Here is a 17676-nt window from a genome sequence, read left to right as displayed (position 1 = left end):
GGAACGGCTGGCTCCACGAGGCCTCGTCATCCATTATCTGACGGTTGCCCTGCGCAACCAAATAGGTTCACGGTCTCAGTGGCTGCAGCTCAGCTGTCATACACTATGTTCTCCCCTTTTCTTTGTCTTATTTCCACCGGCCCTAATGAAAAAGACTGGTAAATCAATTGCCTGGTACGTAAAGAAGCCAGGGTAATATTGCCTCCACAGGGCCTGTGGCCACAAATCACTGTAAATCAGCAGGAGAAGAAAGGAAAAGGATGGTCATACTTCGTATTGAGAGGCAGCTGCCATCTCAGGACACACGCCAGATCCATCGTTACCAGGTCATGTTGAGAGAACATGTACAGTTCAAACCCTCAGACTGAATCTTCCGGTGTGATTTAACAACTCACAAATAATATTTTCTTAATCTTGCATATTCTTTTATGAAGTGAGTAGCAGCTATCCACTAAAACACAGAGACGTTCCAGGTTGTGCCTTCCTCGGTGTGTTGATATATTGATGATTATAGAGTGGTGGTAACTGAACACATTTACTAACACTCTGGACTAAAGTTCACTTTTGAGGTGTTTGTATTTTACTTGGGTATTTTAATTTTATGTGATTTCACACTCGACTTCACTACAACTCACACAGACATATTACACTTATTACTCCACTGCATTATATTTACCTGGTTACTAGTTACTTTATACGTTTATATATTTTATATATAAAAAATAAGACGAGCTCATAAATATGACAATTACCCTTCTACAAATACAGTGGGATAAATTAGCTCCATTTTGACCAGCTACAAAATTAAATGAGTGCTCTTTTTTAATTTCAACGATAATAGTTCAACACTTTTACTTGAGTAACATTTTGAATGCAGGAGTTTTGCCATATTTCTTTTGTGGTTTTGGCACAACTTAGCCCATCAAGAACATGTAATACACACTGTTTAAACACATAACACACAAAACCTGTATATCCTGTATACCTGATGAGGACACAATGTAATGAGGCCAAGATCCAAGCGACTGTTCATATGATTTACAAGCTCAAAAAGTGGATTTAGTGTGAAATTACTCTCTTCAAACTCTCATATTGAAATGACTCACACAGTGTATTGTCTGACCGCTCTGTCACCCCATCGCTTGTTCATAGATCTATCCATCAAGCAGGGTTTAGTTGTTTTTCAAGCTTCTGCTCATTATCAAGGGTGGGTGGTGTTTTAAGGAGTGAATGACTCGGTAGACCTGCTCCATAGGTCTTAGTTAGAAAGACCACCATTGTGTGGTGACAGTGGTGTCAGTGTGGAGAGCTCAGGCCGGAGAGCACTCCCTCTTACAGTACATGTTTGGTATTCTGTGATTCTGACCGTGTCGCTGAGCGGTTTGAGCACTTCAGTGTGGCCAGTGTTTGAGCAACCTGCCAGTGTGGTGAGAAAATGACAGCATCCTCTAAGAATGGGAAGGGGCAATAAACCGAGGAGGAGGGCGGGGGGGGCTGCTTACATAGGCATGCTACACAGAAATTGCTTACTTACTGCTAGGTAGCTAATCTCTCGTTAATCCATGGTACTTACCCACAAACACACTGACTGCACCTTTTGTGTGGTGGCACAGAGAAAGTGTTTTTCTGTGGCCGCGGGTCAGGAGCAAAGGCTGGTCTGATTCAGGACATTCCCAGGAGCACTGGAAAGAAATGAGGACACTGAACAGCTCATGCATTGTGTGTGTATGTGTGTGTGTGTGTGTGTGTGTGTGTGTGTGTGTGTGTGTGTGTGTGTGTGTGTGATTGTCTTTGACTGTTTTTGCATCACATAGTCGTCAGTGTGTCATACACACAGTCATGTTTAGTAAAGATGTTAATGTTTTCGGACATCAAGTGAAAAACGTGACACGCTTTCTTGTGAGCCACTATGTTGGAAGATCCTGTGATAACAGGATGTTATGAATTTTGAGGAATTAGATTCATGTGACACGACTGCTGCCGTGCCGCTCATGTGCACCATCCACACAAGAACATTATTTTCCTGTTGAAACAATTATTCTTTTCTACTTGTGTCTTTATGTTGAGCAGTATGCTTCCCTCAGACCAGACAGGGAGTCATCTGAGCGGATCTCCAAATGATCTCAATAATGTGTAATCATTACAATGAGTTTCAACGTCCACGCTAAATTGGTTTTGTGCTTTGTGTGCTGCTTGCCCTCTCACCAGCCTGGGCATGGATTACTCATACAACAGGAAATAATGACGCCAAGGTCCATTAAGTGGGATGGCAGGACATCATATCAGCATTAATCTCCTACTTAGCAGAGCAGCCCCAGGAGAGAGACGGGGAGGGAGGAGAGGAGAGAGAATATGATTTTCAGCTCTTCCCAACTGGACTCAGGCTTTTAATTTTTATTATTTTTTTTTTTACTATATAAAACTTTTGTCAGAAGGTGTGCTGGTGATCTCGTTACTTTTCTTCTAGCGCCACAATGAGGCCAAATTTTCCTTTTTCAAATCTCTTCATCTGGTAGTTCTAAACAAACTAATTTTAATATAGACATTAATGCTCCCAAAAAGAGAAGAAGAGCCTTTTGGATCTTTTAATAATCCTGCTACCTTTCCCTCAAAGTAACACAATTATTCAATTTGATTCGATGAGTTAATCTACATGCCCCCAAGAGCAAGATGAGTCAGCAAAAAATATTTTACGAGATGGGAAAGAGACTATTTATATGTATAAATAGTTTCAATGTTTTTTTCATACTTAATTGACATATGCCAAGAGACAGCAGGACACTTAAGACACAGACACTGATGGAAAATAGTCTAAAGAACCTAATCTGGAACAAAATATCTCTTCTCTTGTTTGAGATTGATGTTTTTGGACATGGTCTCTGCCAAAATAAATAAATAACATTGAATGTGTTTTGTTTTCCACTTTGCCTTCAATGCCATCATTGAGCCAAAATGCCATTGCCACAGACTGCGCTGCCATACTTAGTTCAGTAATGACAAACCAGAGAACTGAATTTAAACTCTCTGTGCTCATGGCTGTAACTACCACTGGGGTCATTTGCTTGTTTTTTGGGGGAATGTGAGGGTTTCAACAACTTGTTAGCATGTGTAACTTACAATTCTTGTGGACATAATCCTCCTGGGAAATGATGAGCTTCAGATTTTAAAATTTTGGCTTTGGCTCCAACGTCAGCTCCTGATGGGCAAACAGAAGGACAGAAAACAGAACAACTGAATTAGGGCTGCAAACAACAATTATTTCCAGAAAATAGTGTAAATTTCCCACAGCCTGATTCAATTCTTCAGATGTCTCATTTTGTCTGACCAACAGTCCAAAATCCCCAAAAATAAGATTAACATGATATAGAATAATATATTGGTTCAAGGGTCCTGCTTTTTTGTTTCTATACACACTTTTTTGGATTTATTTTAAAAAATGACATTTAAAAAAAAAAAACTAAAATAAAAATCGTAAGCCTGTTGTTGGTCATTGGTGTGACCTAACATGCAGGCCACAGTATTTCTAAAATTGTGGTTATGGCCCTGTATGTGCTTCACCTGAGTGCTTTTGTGTGTGAAAAAGACACTGAAATTATCCAGAGCAATTAACTTTACATGAGGAGATTTATGGTTGTAAATGCTGCCAGCAGTTTTAACAAAATACCAGTTCATTATAATCCAGTCCACTTCCACAATCCTAAGAGAAAATGGACTGACTACAAACCAAATCATGGACACTTCATGACACAGAAGTAGTCTACTTCAATTTGGCACCACGACTGACTAGCCTTTTAGCCTATATGTATATATTTTAATTTATTTATTTGCATAATGTTTTGACAGTTTATTAACAATAATAATAATAATAATAATAATAATAATAATAATAATTCAGCCGATATTAATACATGTGTGGTGTACTGCGCCATCTAGTGACCATAAAGGAATACATGTCCCTGTATTTATAGCTGTCCTGTAAGATCCCTGGAGGACCGTCGGTTATTCAGCTTAGAAATATTTGATTTTCATACTAATAGTTTAAATAAATACGTACCTTTAAATACACAATAAAATGTGCTGATCTATTTTCAAAAACTAGCAATAGTGTTGATTTTGTTGGTGTCCCAGTCCAGAGTAAGAGATGGTCCAGTTTATTCGCCTGATCAGAATCATGCAGCTGTAGCTCTGGTCGGTTAGCTGAACTCGGTCCCCGGCTGTCAGTTACTGAGAGCAGTGACAGCCAAGTATATTGTTTCATCCCGAGCTGTGCGTTGAATACAATCGCCAAAATGTTCGAGGAGGCCAGCGAGGTGTTCGACAACATGTTTAAATCTTCGTTTCCCCTAACCTTTATCGTGTTTATCCCCGCGGTGCTGATCCTTGTGTCACCGCTCCCGGCTGAGGCGGCACATGAGTTCACGGTGTACCGCATGCAGCAGTACGACCTGCAGGGACAGCCGTACGGTGAGTCGGCTCTTTCTCCAGTTTGTCACCCGGGAGTTAATCTAAGCCTCACTACTATGACTTGGCCAGTGATTAGATCGGTCTCCAACAGCTAACTGAAGCTAGCCTCGCTAGCTAACGCGTCAAATGACAGCAGTGAAAGGTAGCTACAGCTAACTAGCTCCTAATGTAGCTTAGCATTAAGGACCAAATCAGGATCATTGCTCCTTAAAATGAAGTCCGTGTGCAGTGCTAAAGCGTGTGTCCCCCATGGATGTTCCATAAGATAATACATCCATGGTGTCCCCACAATAAATTGTAACTGTAAGTATTAATTCACCATTAGCCTAGCAAAACTGAAAAATCTAACTTACATTGGAGAGGGACATAACATAAGCTAACAAATGTGTTTACTCCGCTTCCTTTTAGAGTTGTACTCTGAAAGGACGTGATAGTTTACCTTTTCTTATTTGACAGTTTAAATGCTTTCTAGTCTGAAGCACAGTGGGGAAAGCAGTATCTCTTCCTCTCTCCCCACTTCACACAGTGTGACAATGTAGGTCACATTTTGTCCAGTGTTTGTGATGAAAATGAATGGAAACTATTACATTTGATAAATAGATAAATAACCCCAACCTTTCGTTTATGATCTTTGTCTAGCAAGATGGTGTGATTCAATTTATGTTACTATTTTTTTTTTGCCAGTTCCTGTTGACTTTAATATCAGGAGTCCATGTTTGAGAAGTGATGATCAGTGTATGTGGTATCCTCAGGTACCAGGAATGCCATCCTGAACACTGAGGCCCGTACTGTGGAGGCAGAGGTACTAAGTCGTCGCTGTGTGATCATGCGGCTGGCAGACTTCTCCTACGATAAGTACCAGAAAGCCCTGCGCCAGTCAGCGGGAGCTGTGGTCATCACCCTTCCCAAGAACATGTCTGCTGTGCCCCAGGACATAGTACAGGTATTGACACAAACGCCATTGTCGCAAATAAAATGTTTTTTTTTTTATCTCTTTAACCCTTGACCGTTTCCACTCTCCACTATATGTTAGGTGGTATCGCGGTACAAAATGTAGCTCTTCCTCTCTACCGTCAAGAAAAAGTAAGACACAGTATTGAGGGAATACCTGTGACACGTGAATAAGAAAAAGGCCACAAAGAATGCTGGTGATTCAACATTTAAGTGGATGTGATCTACAGATATAAAACATGAGAAGAAATATAACAGCCATCCACATTTTTTGTACAGGTCACGAGTAGCATCCCCAGTTTGATTGCTGAGCGGTGCCCTGAACCACAGTCACAGTCAGCCGTGAGCTTATCTGCTTTGAGATGATTTGTATGGGATAAGTGTCTGGTTCAAAGGCACATCCACAGTGGTAAGAACGAAAAGATGAGTGGTGTCTCAGGTCACAATTGGTAACCCATAGTCCTATCTCAGTGAACCACATTGCACAAGTTGTGACTAATGAGACTTCCCACTCTGAGTGGGATTAGTAATCTCTCTGGAAAGCAGCAGTAGTAGGCATTTGATGAGTTACTCATTTGGTTACACAAGTTAAAACCATGTTTGGCGCATTTCAAATTCCACTCAAAACAAGTATGTGCAACACTGAACTCCAATTTTAATCTTTCTGTTTCTAGATCAAACAAATGGAGCTGTGTGATTTATGTTGTTAAACATGATGTTCCCCTCTGTTCACCCTGTGTAGCAGTTCATGGAGCTTGAACCGGAGATGTTGGCCACTGAGACCATCGTCCCTGTGTACTTTGCCATGGAGGATGATGAGCTGCTGTCCATCTACACCCAAACCCTGACCTCCTCCTCCTCGCAGGGCTCCTTGTCAGCAGCTGAAGGTAGCGACTAATCCCGCTAGACTGCACCTGCTGGTGTGATCCATTTGTCTGCATAGTAAACACAAAACCAAGTGCTTGTTAGTATTAAAAGTCTTCCGATGATAGAGAGGATAGGACGTGTGGGATCGGCATTCTGCTTGACATGAAAATACACCGTTAGTCCATTCGATCAACATTTAAGATAAGTGTCATTGTTTTTTTGTTTGTTTTTTTCTGTAGTGCTGCTGCACACGGCCACAGCCAACGGCTTCCAGATGGTGACCAGTGGAGCTCAGAGCAAAGCCATCAGTGACTGGGCCATCACCAGTTTAGAGGTGAGAGACTCGAGTGTAAGATTAGGAAGGCTTTCCAAGTTGGTGGTTGATTCAACACACTGATTCCAATACTGTAAATGAAAAAAAACTTTAAATATTTATCTTATGTATATGGGTATTTAAAGTTTGTTTTCCTCTGGGTGCTTGATCCAGATCCTCCCATAGTCAGACTGTGTATTATGATTCATAATCATTTGCCAAACTTTGAAACGTTGCTCTTTGTTCGCAGTTTCGAACGGCTTCAGTGTTTAATTACATTTCTGTATTTAATTAAATAAAAGATCAGGTTTTTAGTAGATTTTGCTTGTTGCATTTGCTCTAAGACACTGATAAAAATGCAAGTGTTACCTATCATTCGTGTCTGTAGCCTAAACTGTGTAGCATGCAGTCTCTACTAGCCCCAGTTTGTGCCTCTCATGAATCACCATTACATTCGAGTCACGGAGCTCAGCATCTGATTTCTGGCAGTCATTGAAAACCCCCAGAAGGTCAGTTCACAGGATTTAACGCTGTTCTGAAGGTGTTGTCTTAATCCTTAAAGACCCGTTTTTCATGTCGGATGTTTTAGAGAGGGGTTAAAAGGCTCTGTGACTCGACTGTAATGGTAAGATATTCAAGCACAAACCTCCACTCGTTGTCAAGGCAAGTAATGTAAATTTGGACATTGATAACTAGACCTTCAGGCCAATTCTGTGGTTTAAACCTCAGGCAATGTACAACTAATACTTGACATTTTGGGTTGGCTTTGCTTAAGAAAATGGTTTCACAAATGAGTCATGTGTCTAAATTAGGAAGTATGCACTTGTGAGGTGGAGGAAGAGAGAGTAAAGAAAGTCTTGAGGTTTGAAATCTCAGATGAATTCAGGAAGGCCTACTACACCAGTTTTATTTAGTGTTTATTCAGTGTTTGTGTTGTTACACAGTGAAGAATTAAATCAACTGCAGTGTAACATTTTTCAGATTAAATTGAGACTATATTTGCAGTTTTTATTTATATGCGCAAACATTTACACACGTTCTGTAGCCTAGTGGCTGACAGCCTTCTCTCATAATGCTTCGTGAAGGGATTTGAATGGCATTGCTCACAGTTTTCACATGGATTTAAATCAGTCAGTTTGAGTGAGAAAATAAAGCAGCAGAGAAGTGTCAGTTCAGGACTTTCTAATCTGAGCTTTGTGTTGAAACCAGAAGGAGAAAGTGGTTTAGTCATACTGCAGAGGATTAGGAGACAGACTGAGGTTTTTCTCGGAGGTCTGTGGTCAGGAGGTCGACTGTGACTGTAACCCACTTCAGCTCTGCACAGTCATGCTGCCAGACAGTTTAATACACGCAGCGGTGTTGGTTTAGCTGAATCCAAAGCTACAGATTTTCTCTTTCTGCTCTGTTTTTATTTCTGCCCAGTCTAATGGCTCCGTTGTTGTTATTCACCAGGGTCGTCTGGCTGGAGTTGGAGGAGAGGACCTGCCCACTATTGTCGTGGTGGCTCACTACGACTCCTTTGGTGTTGCTCCAGTATGTTCACTGCTCCTTCTTTCCTACAAATCCTCAATGACATCTTCAAATTATTCTGGAAATTTAGCAGCAGAAATATATTTGTAGGACTTTGGATAACTTATTTAGCCGCCACACGAGTCCAAAAACTCAACCCTCCATAAAATAACATCTCAGGAAGTAACATTTACACACAGCTGTCATTAACAAGAGAGCAGACCAGGAAAGTAATCTGACTCTATGTTGTTGTGTCCAGTGGCTGTCTTATGGAGCCGATTCGAACGGTAGCGGAGTGTCCATGTTACTAGAGCTGGCTCGTCTCTTCTCGAAACTCTACACCTACAAGAGAACTCACGCTGGGTGAGTAATGACGCCAACACTCGCATTCAGATTGTTTTTTGGATCATTTTGTGTCTCATGAATCTCAAACAGCTCTCCCAGCAGTTTTTATTGTGTTGTAGCTGAATCAAAAGCACCATATCGTAATTTTTCACTCATTCATGTTAACACAGACACCTCAGCGAAGCTCTTTTCAGTTTACCTATTGCATACATGATGAAACAGTAGAAGCAGTATTGATTGCTGACCCCAGCGGTTCATCTTAGCGTAAGTCTATTTGTTATGTCTATCACATTTGTTATAGTAAGTGTCCCGCTCTTAATGCTTTTTGAGAACTATGTTGAACATTATCTGTGCACTTTGCTGGCTAGAATGATCACATCCGACTGTGTTAAACACTGGAAGCGGTCAGTAATGAGGTACAGGCTCATTCTTATGTCTAGATGTACTTCACCGTAGTTGAGTGGGAGGAAACACTTCGTTCAGAGACGGAAAGCGGTTACTAAAAGAGTAATGGATTTTACTGTAACTGCACTGAATCAGATAAAGTTTGTATGGGATCTAAGTCAGCACTACTCACTTGACATGTCCATCATTTCAAAGTATGCCTGGTCATTTATTTGTCCACAAACACAGAGACAATCCCTATGCCTGTTTATCCTAAGCCGTTTTCTCATTTGAACTCCAGACAGTGTCCAGAGAATTATGTCCTGACATTGTCCAGAGTTGCCCTCTTTAAACGTGAAGCACACAACAGGAGATTGTCCTTTTCAGACCCGTTGTCACCCGCTGGAAATACTCGGTCCTCTCTCAACATTCATTTTGGTTTCTTATCGATATCTACTTTAGGTAATTTCTTTACCTAAAGTTTGGTTTAGGCGATGGGTGGGGCCTGGGTAGAGCATGCAGGAGTGTTTCACAATGTTTACATCATAAACAACAGAGTGTCTTCACTCTCAGATGTTTGTATTCTTCTTTTTTCACACCGGTCACATAATAGAAATGTCATCCACCCCTCACTGTGAGTTCTCCTGACAATTACTGGCTCTATTCACACATCAGCCCAATTAGACATTACACAGACTTTGTATTAGGGCGCTGGCAGGGTAAAGTCTGTTTTAATGTCTGGTTCCAACTCATTCGGACACTTGTGTTCTGACATACAGCCTCTTCAGGAGTTCAGGGTTGCAGTGCATGTCTGAAAGCAGCAGCTCTACTATCACATATTCTCCTCTACCAGCTTCTCTCAGGGGATTTCCCTTGCAGCGTTGCCTCATTTGAGCATCCTGTTGTGTTTTCAGATACAACCTGCTGTTTTTTGTGTCTGGTGGAGGGAAGTTTAACTACCAGGGCACCAAACGTTGGCTGGAGGAGAATCTGGACCATACAGGTACCGTTCAGTATTCATACACAGAACCTGCAGAAGAGTATATACATATTCATGAAGCTGGATTTTGTTCAATATTCAATTTTGGGTCCATGATTCAGTTTTAATGAAATACTCATAGTCTGAATTGGTATGGTCTTAAAAAGTCAAAAAAATAAATAAATGGATACATTAAAATACATCTGTTAACCGTATATATAGTAGACCAAACAGTTGCATGTTGAGGCTTCTTGTTGAAGCAGATCAGAACAAAATGACACCATGGCTTTAGTGTACTGGGCTGTTTGTGCCAGACCTAGTTTTTTTTTTTCGGTATACAATATTTAATTATATGCTTGTTTTTAAATGTGTTATGTGCCCTTTCTTTTCTTTCCCTATATCTTTTTTTTTTTTTTTAATTAATTTATTAACTTACTCCTCTGTTATACGTCTCCCTGTCTTTGGTAATAGACTCCAGTTTGCTACAAGACAACGTAGCCTTCGTGTTGTGTCTGGACACTCTCGGGAATGGAGACTCTCTGCACCTCCATGTGTCCAAACCACCTAAAGAGGGAACTCCTCAATACTCTCTGCTTAAGGAGCTGGAGATGGTAAGTATTGTGAGGCCTGATACACTTGAGTCTGATTTCCCACTTTCCTGTCAGTGAGTCACTTGTATAATTAGACTTTGATCTCTCACTAGAACCTAAAACAGCAACAAAAATTCCCTCTTATTTGGCAGCATATAAGACAATCCTACATAGAAATGTAAATGGCCATGCAAACTCAGAATATGCCCCTTTAAAGTTGCAGATATTTCTGTAACACAACAGCAGTTTTACTTCTTTCTTAAGTCACATCATGTGAGTTGTGAACCAGAGCACATGTGCTGCTCAGCTTTTGCCCGGTACGACCTCTTTGAATGATTATCAAAGTTTCAGGCAAATCATCACACCTGTAGGATAAACTGAGCGTATACTGTTTAACCGCCACTATGTTTTTCTGTCCCTCTTACTTCCTCCCAGGTGGTGAGTAGTCAGTACCCGGAGGTCAAATTCTCCATGGTCCACAAGAAAATCAACCTGGCCGACGACATGCTGGCCTGGGAGCACGAGCGCTTCGGGATCCGCCGGCTGCCGGCCTTCACTCTGTCCCATCTGCCCTCGCACCGCCTGGCTCAGCGCTCCAGCATCATGGACGTGCGGTCAGTGTCCCCCTCCTCTCGCCACGGAGCGGGAGAGCCCCCTGCTGGGTGGGTTCATTACTGCAAGTCTCTGAATCACCAAAAGAAAAGAGTTTCCATTCTAGCTGCTTTCATTCATGTCTGAGGTGTTATTGACCTGTTTGTACCCCTCCCGTGACAGAGCTGAAGTGTTTTAGGGGCCTGACCAGTTCATAATTTCCATCATCAATGACAGTTTTTATGTCACTTTTTGTCAGTGTTGCAGTGTTGGGGGTTTTGTTTGGCATATGAGGTTTACATTTGAAGCCTCTTCGGTGTGGTAGTAAAACGTTTGTCCTCTCTTTTCTACTATCCATTCTTTAATCCTCCTCTGCTTCTGTACTGTGTCTGTTAGTAAAGCACTTATCTGTTCTGTGTGAGTATTCTACACTTGATCTGTAAGCAGTGTTTCCCATACATCGGTTTATTTGTGGCGGCCCGACACAATATCAACATTGACTGCCACATTGATTTTTTTTTTTTCTCCATTATTTCAAATGAGTAAAATCTGAAATCTGATGTCGCTGTAGAGCTGTGCGCAGCGATTTCTCCCCCCCCCTCTCTCTTTCTCTCTCTCTCTCTCTCTCTCTCTCTCTCTCTCTCTCTCAAACACATAAACACTTAACTGTGATGCTGAATGTTTGCTGCCTCAAACCTCAAAGGCACATGAATATTGAAAAAATATTTACAGACTCAAAAAGGCTCTACCTGAGGATGTGGAAAGACAGTCTGGACCAGAGGTATTAGCAAAACGGAGTACATAAAAACTTAAGAAAACCAAGGTGGGAAAGCTCGAGAGTTCGACCAGTGTGATTATATAAATAAATAATTTGTTTAGAATATTTCCGGGCTTCACCTAGTGCTGCTGAAGAAGAGAAGGTCAGGAAGAGATAGCTGTAGATAATTAAGAGAGAGGTGTAGGAAGAGAAGAGGAGGACATCAGCTAACATGCTGCTGTGAGAAAGCCACCTGGGGCAGAAGCAACAGGCGAGGTTAGAGTTAGAATTAGAAAGCCTTTATTGTCATCGTAAGCTCTGCATACAACCAAATTAGGAGCGCTGCTTCTCAATTGGTGCATAGGAAAAGCAACGTCAAAAAAACACAAGACACATTTGGCAAAGAGCTCCTGCACTTGTGACAGCAAGCACAGAGATAGATTTAATTATTAATTTAAGAAAGTCCCCCTCAGGCCTGTGTGGCTTTGGATGCTCTTGTGATGCGTCTCTCTTCGGGGTTTCTGGTTTCTCCTCTGACGATGAGCTTCTCTGTTTCTCTAACTGTCTGCAAACTTGTGTTTGTGTCTTACAGGCCTCACGTTGATGTAAAGAAACTCGGTAGGAACACCAAGGTGGTAGCAGAAGCACTGGCCAGGGTCATCTACAACCTCACAGAGAAGGTATAAAACGGATGGAGAAAATCTATCAACACTACATGCAGTTCCTTTTTTTTCCTGCCTGTGATGTGTGATATTTTTGTTCCTGTACAGGGCGCCCCTGGAGACCTGCAGATCTTCACTGAACAAATGGTAAGTCACTAAACTTACATGCACGTGTCATGAGTCTGAGTGATGCAGTGATGGAGGTTTAATCACTGGCAGTTGTGATTCTAAGGTTTTAGCAGTAGCAGAATCAACTCTCTGTGAATGACGACGACCAGAGATTAATCCATGTCAGCTGATTCATCTGAATGCATCACAGCTGAACTGAAAACAAAGTTCACTAGACCTGTGTCATATGTGCGTGTCCTGTATATTAACAGAAAAAGATGCCATCGTATTATGCTCTTTACTTCTTCTTCTTCCCCATGGGTCGGTGCCAACGGTTGACACTTTGTTGGCGCCTATTTGCTCAATCGCTGGAATCAGTGAAAGATATTCTGTGCCAAGGTTTTGTGCAATCAATGCTCAGTCTTCCATCATCTTTCATGTAATCACCATATTTTTTTGTCAATCACAAACTCATCTTAGTATCACTGAAACAACAATTGGGTTTTTTTTCAGGACATAATTTGCGTTGCCATTCAAAATATTTATAATTTGGTTAGTTGTGAAATCTGAACACAAATGGACCAGGTTACTCCAAAAAAAAAAAAAGAGTATTGCTCAATCTAATAATTATTTCCAATTTATTTATCTGTATGTAACGCTTTCCACCACAGGCTGATGGTGAATCTGTGCAGCTGTACAAGTGGCTGTGTTCATTCTGTATGCTGTTGTTGTAATATGGTTGGCGTCACATCAGCAGGTCCAGGAGGAGCAGTTATCAGCGGTGGTGGACTGGCTCACAGCGCAGCCGCGAGCCGCCCAGCTGGTGGACAAAGACAGCAGCGTGGTATCCACTCTGGAGTATCACCTCGGACGCTACCTCAAGGATGTAAAGAGACACTACGTCAAAGCTGACAAAAGGTAATTACATGAGTTTTAAATTTGACTGTAACATCAGCCCGTTCTTGATCATCATGAATTAAACCAGTGACGCTGGTTGAAATATGTTGTCACAAAACTGCAACTAGTAATAAGTCTTTCCAGTATATTCCCAGAAATGACAGATCTAATAAAACTTGTAGATTGTGATCTGGTTTCTTGACAGTTTTTTACCGTTTCTCCTCCTCAGGGATCCAGAGTTTGTATTCTACGACCAGCTCAAGCAGACTATGAACGCTTACAGGTATGCTTTAATGAGTTCCTCTTCCTTCCTCTGAGAGGCTTTAGTGTAGCTCATGCTGATTTACAATAGCTTTGTGAAAGCTCTCCAGCTCACGGCTATCTGTAAAGTCATGAGGCCGTCTCCTCTGGTTTCAATTAATCCTCAGTTTTCTAAATTTCAGAGTAAAAACAGCCATCACATATAGAGAAAGATCATCTTTGACTTTCTTTTCTCTTTTGATAATCACTCCGGCGATTTTCTCTCCCTCAGAGTGAAGCCTGCTATTTTTGACCTGCTACTGGCTGTCTGCATCGCAGCCTACTTAGGGATGATGTATCTGGCTATCCAGGTAAGTCACTGTATTCATGCAGCAGTTGTTAGCTCCTTTCAGACACGCACCGTGTTAATGCACCACATAAATGCACAAATGTGTTTTCCAGTTCTACATGCCTGCTCGATTTGAAGTGCTCAAGTCTCTTTTATGTAAAAGTCATGATGGCAGATTAAACGAATGAATGCTGTCAGATTAAAGTAACGAGAGAAAGGTCCAATGCACATCTTGTTCCACCACTGTCATAAATTCATAATTTGATTATCACCTCCTGTTCACAAAGAAAATAAATTCACTTTAATAAAAGACGAAGTGAATGTGAATGAGCTGCTTTGATGTTGCAATGGGGATCTTCTCATGTCAGCCACAATAACCAGAATTCTCCCCCTTTAAACTTTAATTCATACAGTCGGTTAAAAGAACTTCCTGTACAATGATTTACATGCAGCACGTGGGCACATGCGAATTAAATGAAGAGTAGGGACTTAATTTGCAGTCATTCTGGGCACCGTTGGACATTATTTATTGCAATTTATATTAATAATAAACTTAATGAGGAAGTTAAAAAGGGGGTTTGCAAGAGGTCAGAGAACGTGAACATCCCTTCCGCTCACAATGATCATTAATTGAGGCTTCAGTGTCTAAATACGTTTTAAAATCTATCCCTGATGTAGCCTGTTACTTTACAACTCAGTGCTCCCTCTCACAAATGGCACACATCATGTAGGCATCGCGGTCTCTAACTGTCCTGTCAGCATTATGTTTGAGCACAAAACATTATTATGTGGCCGGTATTAGAGAAGAGCTTGTAAATGTGCAGATGTTTTGTTTTCTTGTTTGGAAATATGAAATGAACACCGTCTCTGGTCTTGTGGTCTCTCTACAGAACTTCGGGGTCCTCTACAGTGTTGTCCGTAGAATCACCCAACCCAAGGCGAAGGTCCACTAAACCAACCACCAACACCTTCTCTTTTCCGGACTCTGCTGTTGTCATGATGGTTTTCAAACCAGCAGAATCGCTTCCATTTCCTTCATCCTGATCCACAAACTATGATGTCAGATCCTGTCCTGCTGCCAACTTAATCCATTTGGTCTCAGCGACCAGAATAATCAGGAATCATTCTTCTCTCCACAGATGTCTTTGTCTTTCATTTCTGATAATCCCTCGGATTGGAAATACTTCATTATTTGACTCTGGTGATTGATTTTAAACCATTTGTCCACACCTCAGAGGTCTAGACGAGATTAAGTGAGTTTGTGATGTTGCTGTGCCACTGATCGCTTCATTCCTCTCCTCAGTATACTGTACAAGTGATCATTCAGCTAAACTGACGTCACATGTTTTCTCGGGCAGCTAGAGGGAGAAACTGACCAGACAGAGTTTAGCCCAGAATTTATTTTGTTGAGAGACGTGTTCGCCAACCGTGTGGTAAAAAGGACAGGTTCGCATTTTGTCAAGTCTGTCTTAATACAATACTAACGCTCCCTAAAGTTCAGCTGAAGATGAAATGAAGCTTCAGCAGAGTTACAAGTATAAGTCGCAGTTCCCTCCTTGTGCTGATATCCCTGCTCCGCAGCTCATCAAAGAAACACTGTCCATGGAAACACAGAGAGAATGCCACATTAAAAAGACTGTAATATCAGACGATATCCACTGGGCTGACTCAAACTGCTGAAGCCTCACCAACTTCAGAGAGGACAGTGGCCTTTTGTCTTTTGGACCTTTAGGGCTGCAACTTACAATTATTTTAATTACTAAATCATTTGTCGATTAACTTCTCAACTAAAACATGTCAACTAGTGCACGAACGCCCACCGCAGGTTGTCAGAGCCAAAAGTGACATCCTCACATATCCTTTTCTGTCAACAGTCCGATGTTCAATTTACAACAGTATAATTGTAGAAAAATCCTCACAAAGCTCGAACCAGCAAATATTTGTCCTATGACTTCAATGATTAATTGGCGTTTAATTTTCTGTTAATTAAGTGTAGTCATGCAAGGAAGGGAGCACTTCATATTCCAGTATGGACATGAGGAATGATCGCAGCGGCCAATAACTGTGTGCAGATATGAGTATGTGAGTGTTGTGTTGAGGCAGACTTGAAAAATTCTGAACTCGTCCTTTAAATGCTGAAAGAAAATGACTCCTCAAACACAAATACAGTTTACGGAAATGACAAGTTGTCTAAATACAATGTGAAGTAGTGTGTGTATAATCCTGATGTCAGTGAATTTATTAGAAGAAACATTGAGCTGAATGGGACAAAAATCCTTGCCAAATAATTAGTGTATGTATGAAATTCCCCCTTTCTCCACATTTAATATATATAGTTCTATAAATCTAAGCAGATTCCACCTTGAAATGTTTCCTCCTTGCTCTTTGAGTCACCTTTTTAAAGGTTTGTTTCTCTGTCGCTGTGTGACTTGATGTCTTATTTTCATCGCTCAAGTCTTTTTAAACCCTGATTTGATTAAACAAAAAAGTCATGTCCGTGAAGTGCTTTCATCTGAAAGCTCGTTACAAAAGGTCACATGCAAAAAACATGTTTTCTTGTCTAATCGGAGCATGTACGTGTCTAGTGTGTAAAGAGTACAACGCCAACACATCATGACAAGATAAAACTCCCCCTTTACTCCTTTTTTATCAGTAGAAAACATGTTGTGCTCTGCGTGGACTTTTGCTGACTGCGGCAAAACTGTGACCTAATCAGAAATTCTTAAAGCCGTGTTAAGATATTGGTCAAGCCAGCACTGCAGCATTGGATGTCTTAAAATGGGCAGCAACACAAAAGGTGTTGGATTAAATGGGAAAAATATCTTAGACACATCCAGAATATTAGTTCAGTGAGAATTTGCTGTGAAAATTACCGTAGTGTTTCCTTGACCTTTCTGTCTTAGTCTTGCCTTGTTGTGGGTGAATGGTGGTTTTTTTTTGTTTGTTTTTTTTTCCCCCCACAGTTTTGTATTTTCCAAACGTTGCTGCATGACCAGTAGCCTCCCCATCACCGTGGTAACATCGACAGGACATTTTATTTACCGACACGAGGGAAATACTGTGTGGTACATATGAATTTTTAATTTATTGAAGCAGTTTTTGTTTGTGCACTGAGATGAACTCTCCTCTGGTCTGAACTCTGTTTCGCCTCATCCACAACACTTGATCTTTGCAATGAAAATGATATCAGTTGTGATTAAAAAAATTAAAATAAATAAATGATGAAAAGAAAATACAAGGAACACGTGTCTTGTTTACTGACATGTTTTATTTTATGGGGAAAATAATGAAACGATAACATTGGCTGAATGGTATTAAAATTGTATTACAAAAGAGCAAGTCTTTATCAAGTGGTCTGAATTTAGAAAGTGATCAAATTTTAAAAGAGCTTGGAAAAAAAAAAATGGGGCAATTTGTACAGCTTACAGTTTATATCAGTGGTCCAAAAAATATGTATCATTAAAATACACTTTTAATGAAAGATTTGGTTAATGATTCTTCCCAGAAAGTCATAAAAATTCCCAAATTCTCCCTTCCCTTTTCTAAATTTGATCTACTAATGAACAATAAAAATAATACTAATAAATTACAGTGCAATTTATAAGAAATACCTGCAGGGCTTTTTCGCCCGTCAGTCTCTGCTAGCTCTCCTCTTCACTCATCACCAGCT

The 17676-nt window shown here is 40.8% G+C and overlaps 2 protein-coding genes across 5 annotated transcripts in view; one reads left to right on the top strand and one right to left on the bottom strand.

Annotated features, from left to right (window-relative positions):
* The first annotated feature begins 4166 nt into the window (after positions 1 to 4166).
* ncln (nicalin) lies at positions 4167 to 17421 on the top strand. Of its 4 annotated transcripts, none has more exons than XM_022738033.1 (15): positions 4167 to 4464; positions 5217 to 5407; positions 6158 to 6302; positions 6522 to 6616; positions 8048 to 8128; positions 8364 to 8467; positions 9748 to 9836; positions 10284 to 10423; positions 10838 to 11016; positions 12343 to 12430; positions 12521 to 12559; positions 13278 to 13438; positions 13647 to 13700; positions 13950 to 14028; positions 14897 to 17421. In XM_022738033.1, the coding sequence occupies exons 1-15, from the start codon at positions 4290 to 4292 to the stop codon at positions 14957 to 14959; spliced, it is 1683 nt and encodes a 560-aa protein (XP_022593754.1). In that variant the 5' UTR covers positions 4167 to 4289; the 3' UTR covers positions 14960 to 17421. The 4 variants fall into 4 exon arrangements, with proteins under 4 accessions (XP_022593754.1, XP_022593746.1, XP_022593739.1 ...); XM_022738025.1 differs by having other exon boundaries at positions 13275 to 13438; XM_022738018.1 differs by having other exon boundaries at positions 10838 to 11064.
* cers1 (ceramide synthase 1) overlaps positions 6328 to 17676 on the bottom strand; it is a 41834-nt gene continuing 30485 nt past the window's right edge. Inside the window, exon 8 of the transcript XR_002664920.1 lies at positions 6328 to 6350. The gene's annotated coding sequence lies outside the window, so the exon portion shown is untranslated. The remainder of the gene's footprint in view (positions 6351 to 17676) is intronic.

The sequence above is a fragment of the Seriola dumerili genome, unplaced genomic scaffold (assembly GCF_002260705.1).
Source record: "Seriola dumerili isolate Sdu_G_001 unplaced genomic scaffold, Sdu_1.0 BDQW01000002.1, whole genome shotgun sequence".
Lineage (NCBI taxonomy): Eukaryota > Metazoa > Chordata > Actinopteri > Carangiformes > Carangidae > Seriola > Seriola dumerili.
This window is presented reverse-complemented; position numbering and strand designations above follow the sequence as displayed.

Excerpts from the sequence above, each read along its gene's own strand:
- ncln (XM_022738009.1), top strand. The coding sequence starts at position 4,290 with ATGTTCGAGGAGGCCAGCGAGGTGTTCGACAACATGTTTAAATCTTCG. Across the intron at positions 10,424-10,837 it reads TGCTTAAGGAGCTGGAGATG|GTGGTGAGTAGTCAGTACCC; the intron begins GTAAGTATTGTG and ends ACTTCCTCCCAG. Across the intron at positions 12,560-13,274 it reads AGATCTTCACTGAACAAATG|CAGGTCCAGGAGGAGCAGTT; the intron begins GTAAGTCACTAA and ends GCGTCACATCAG.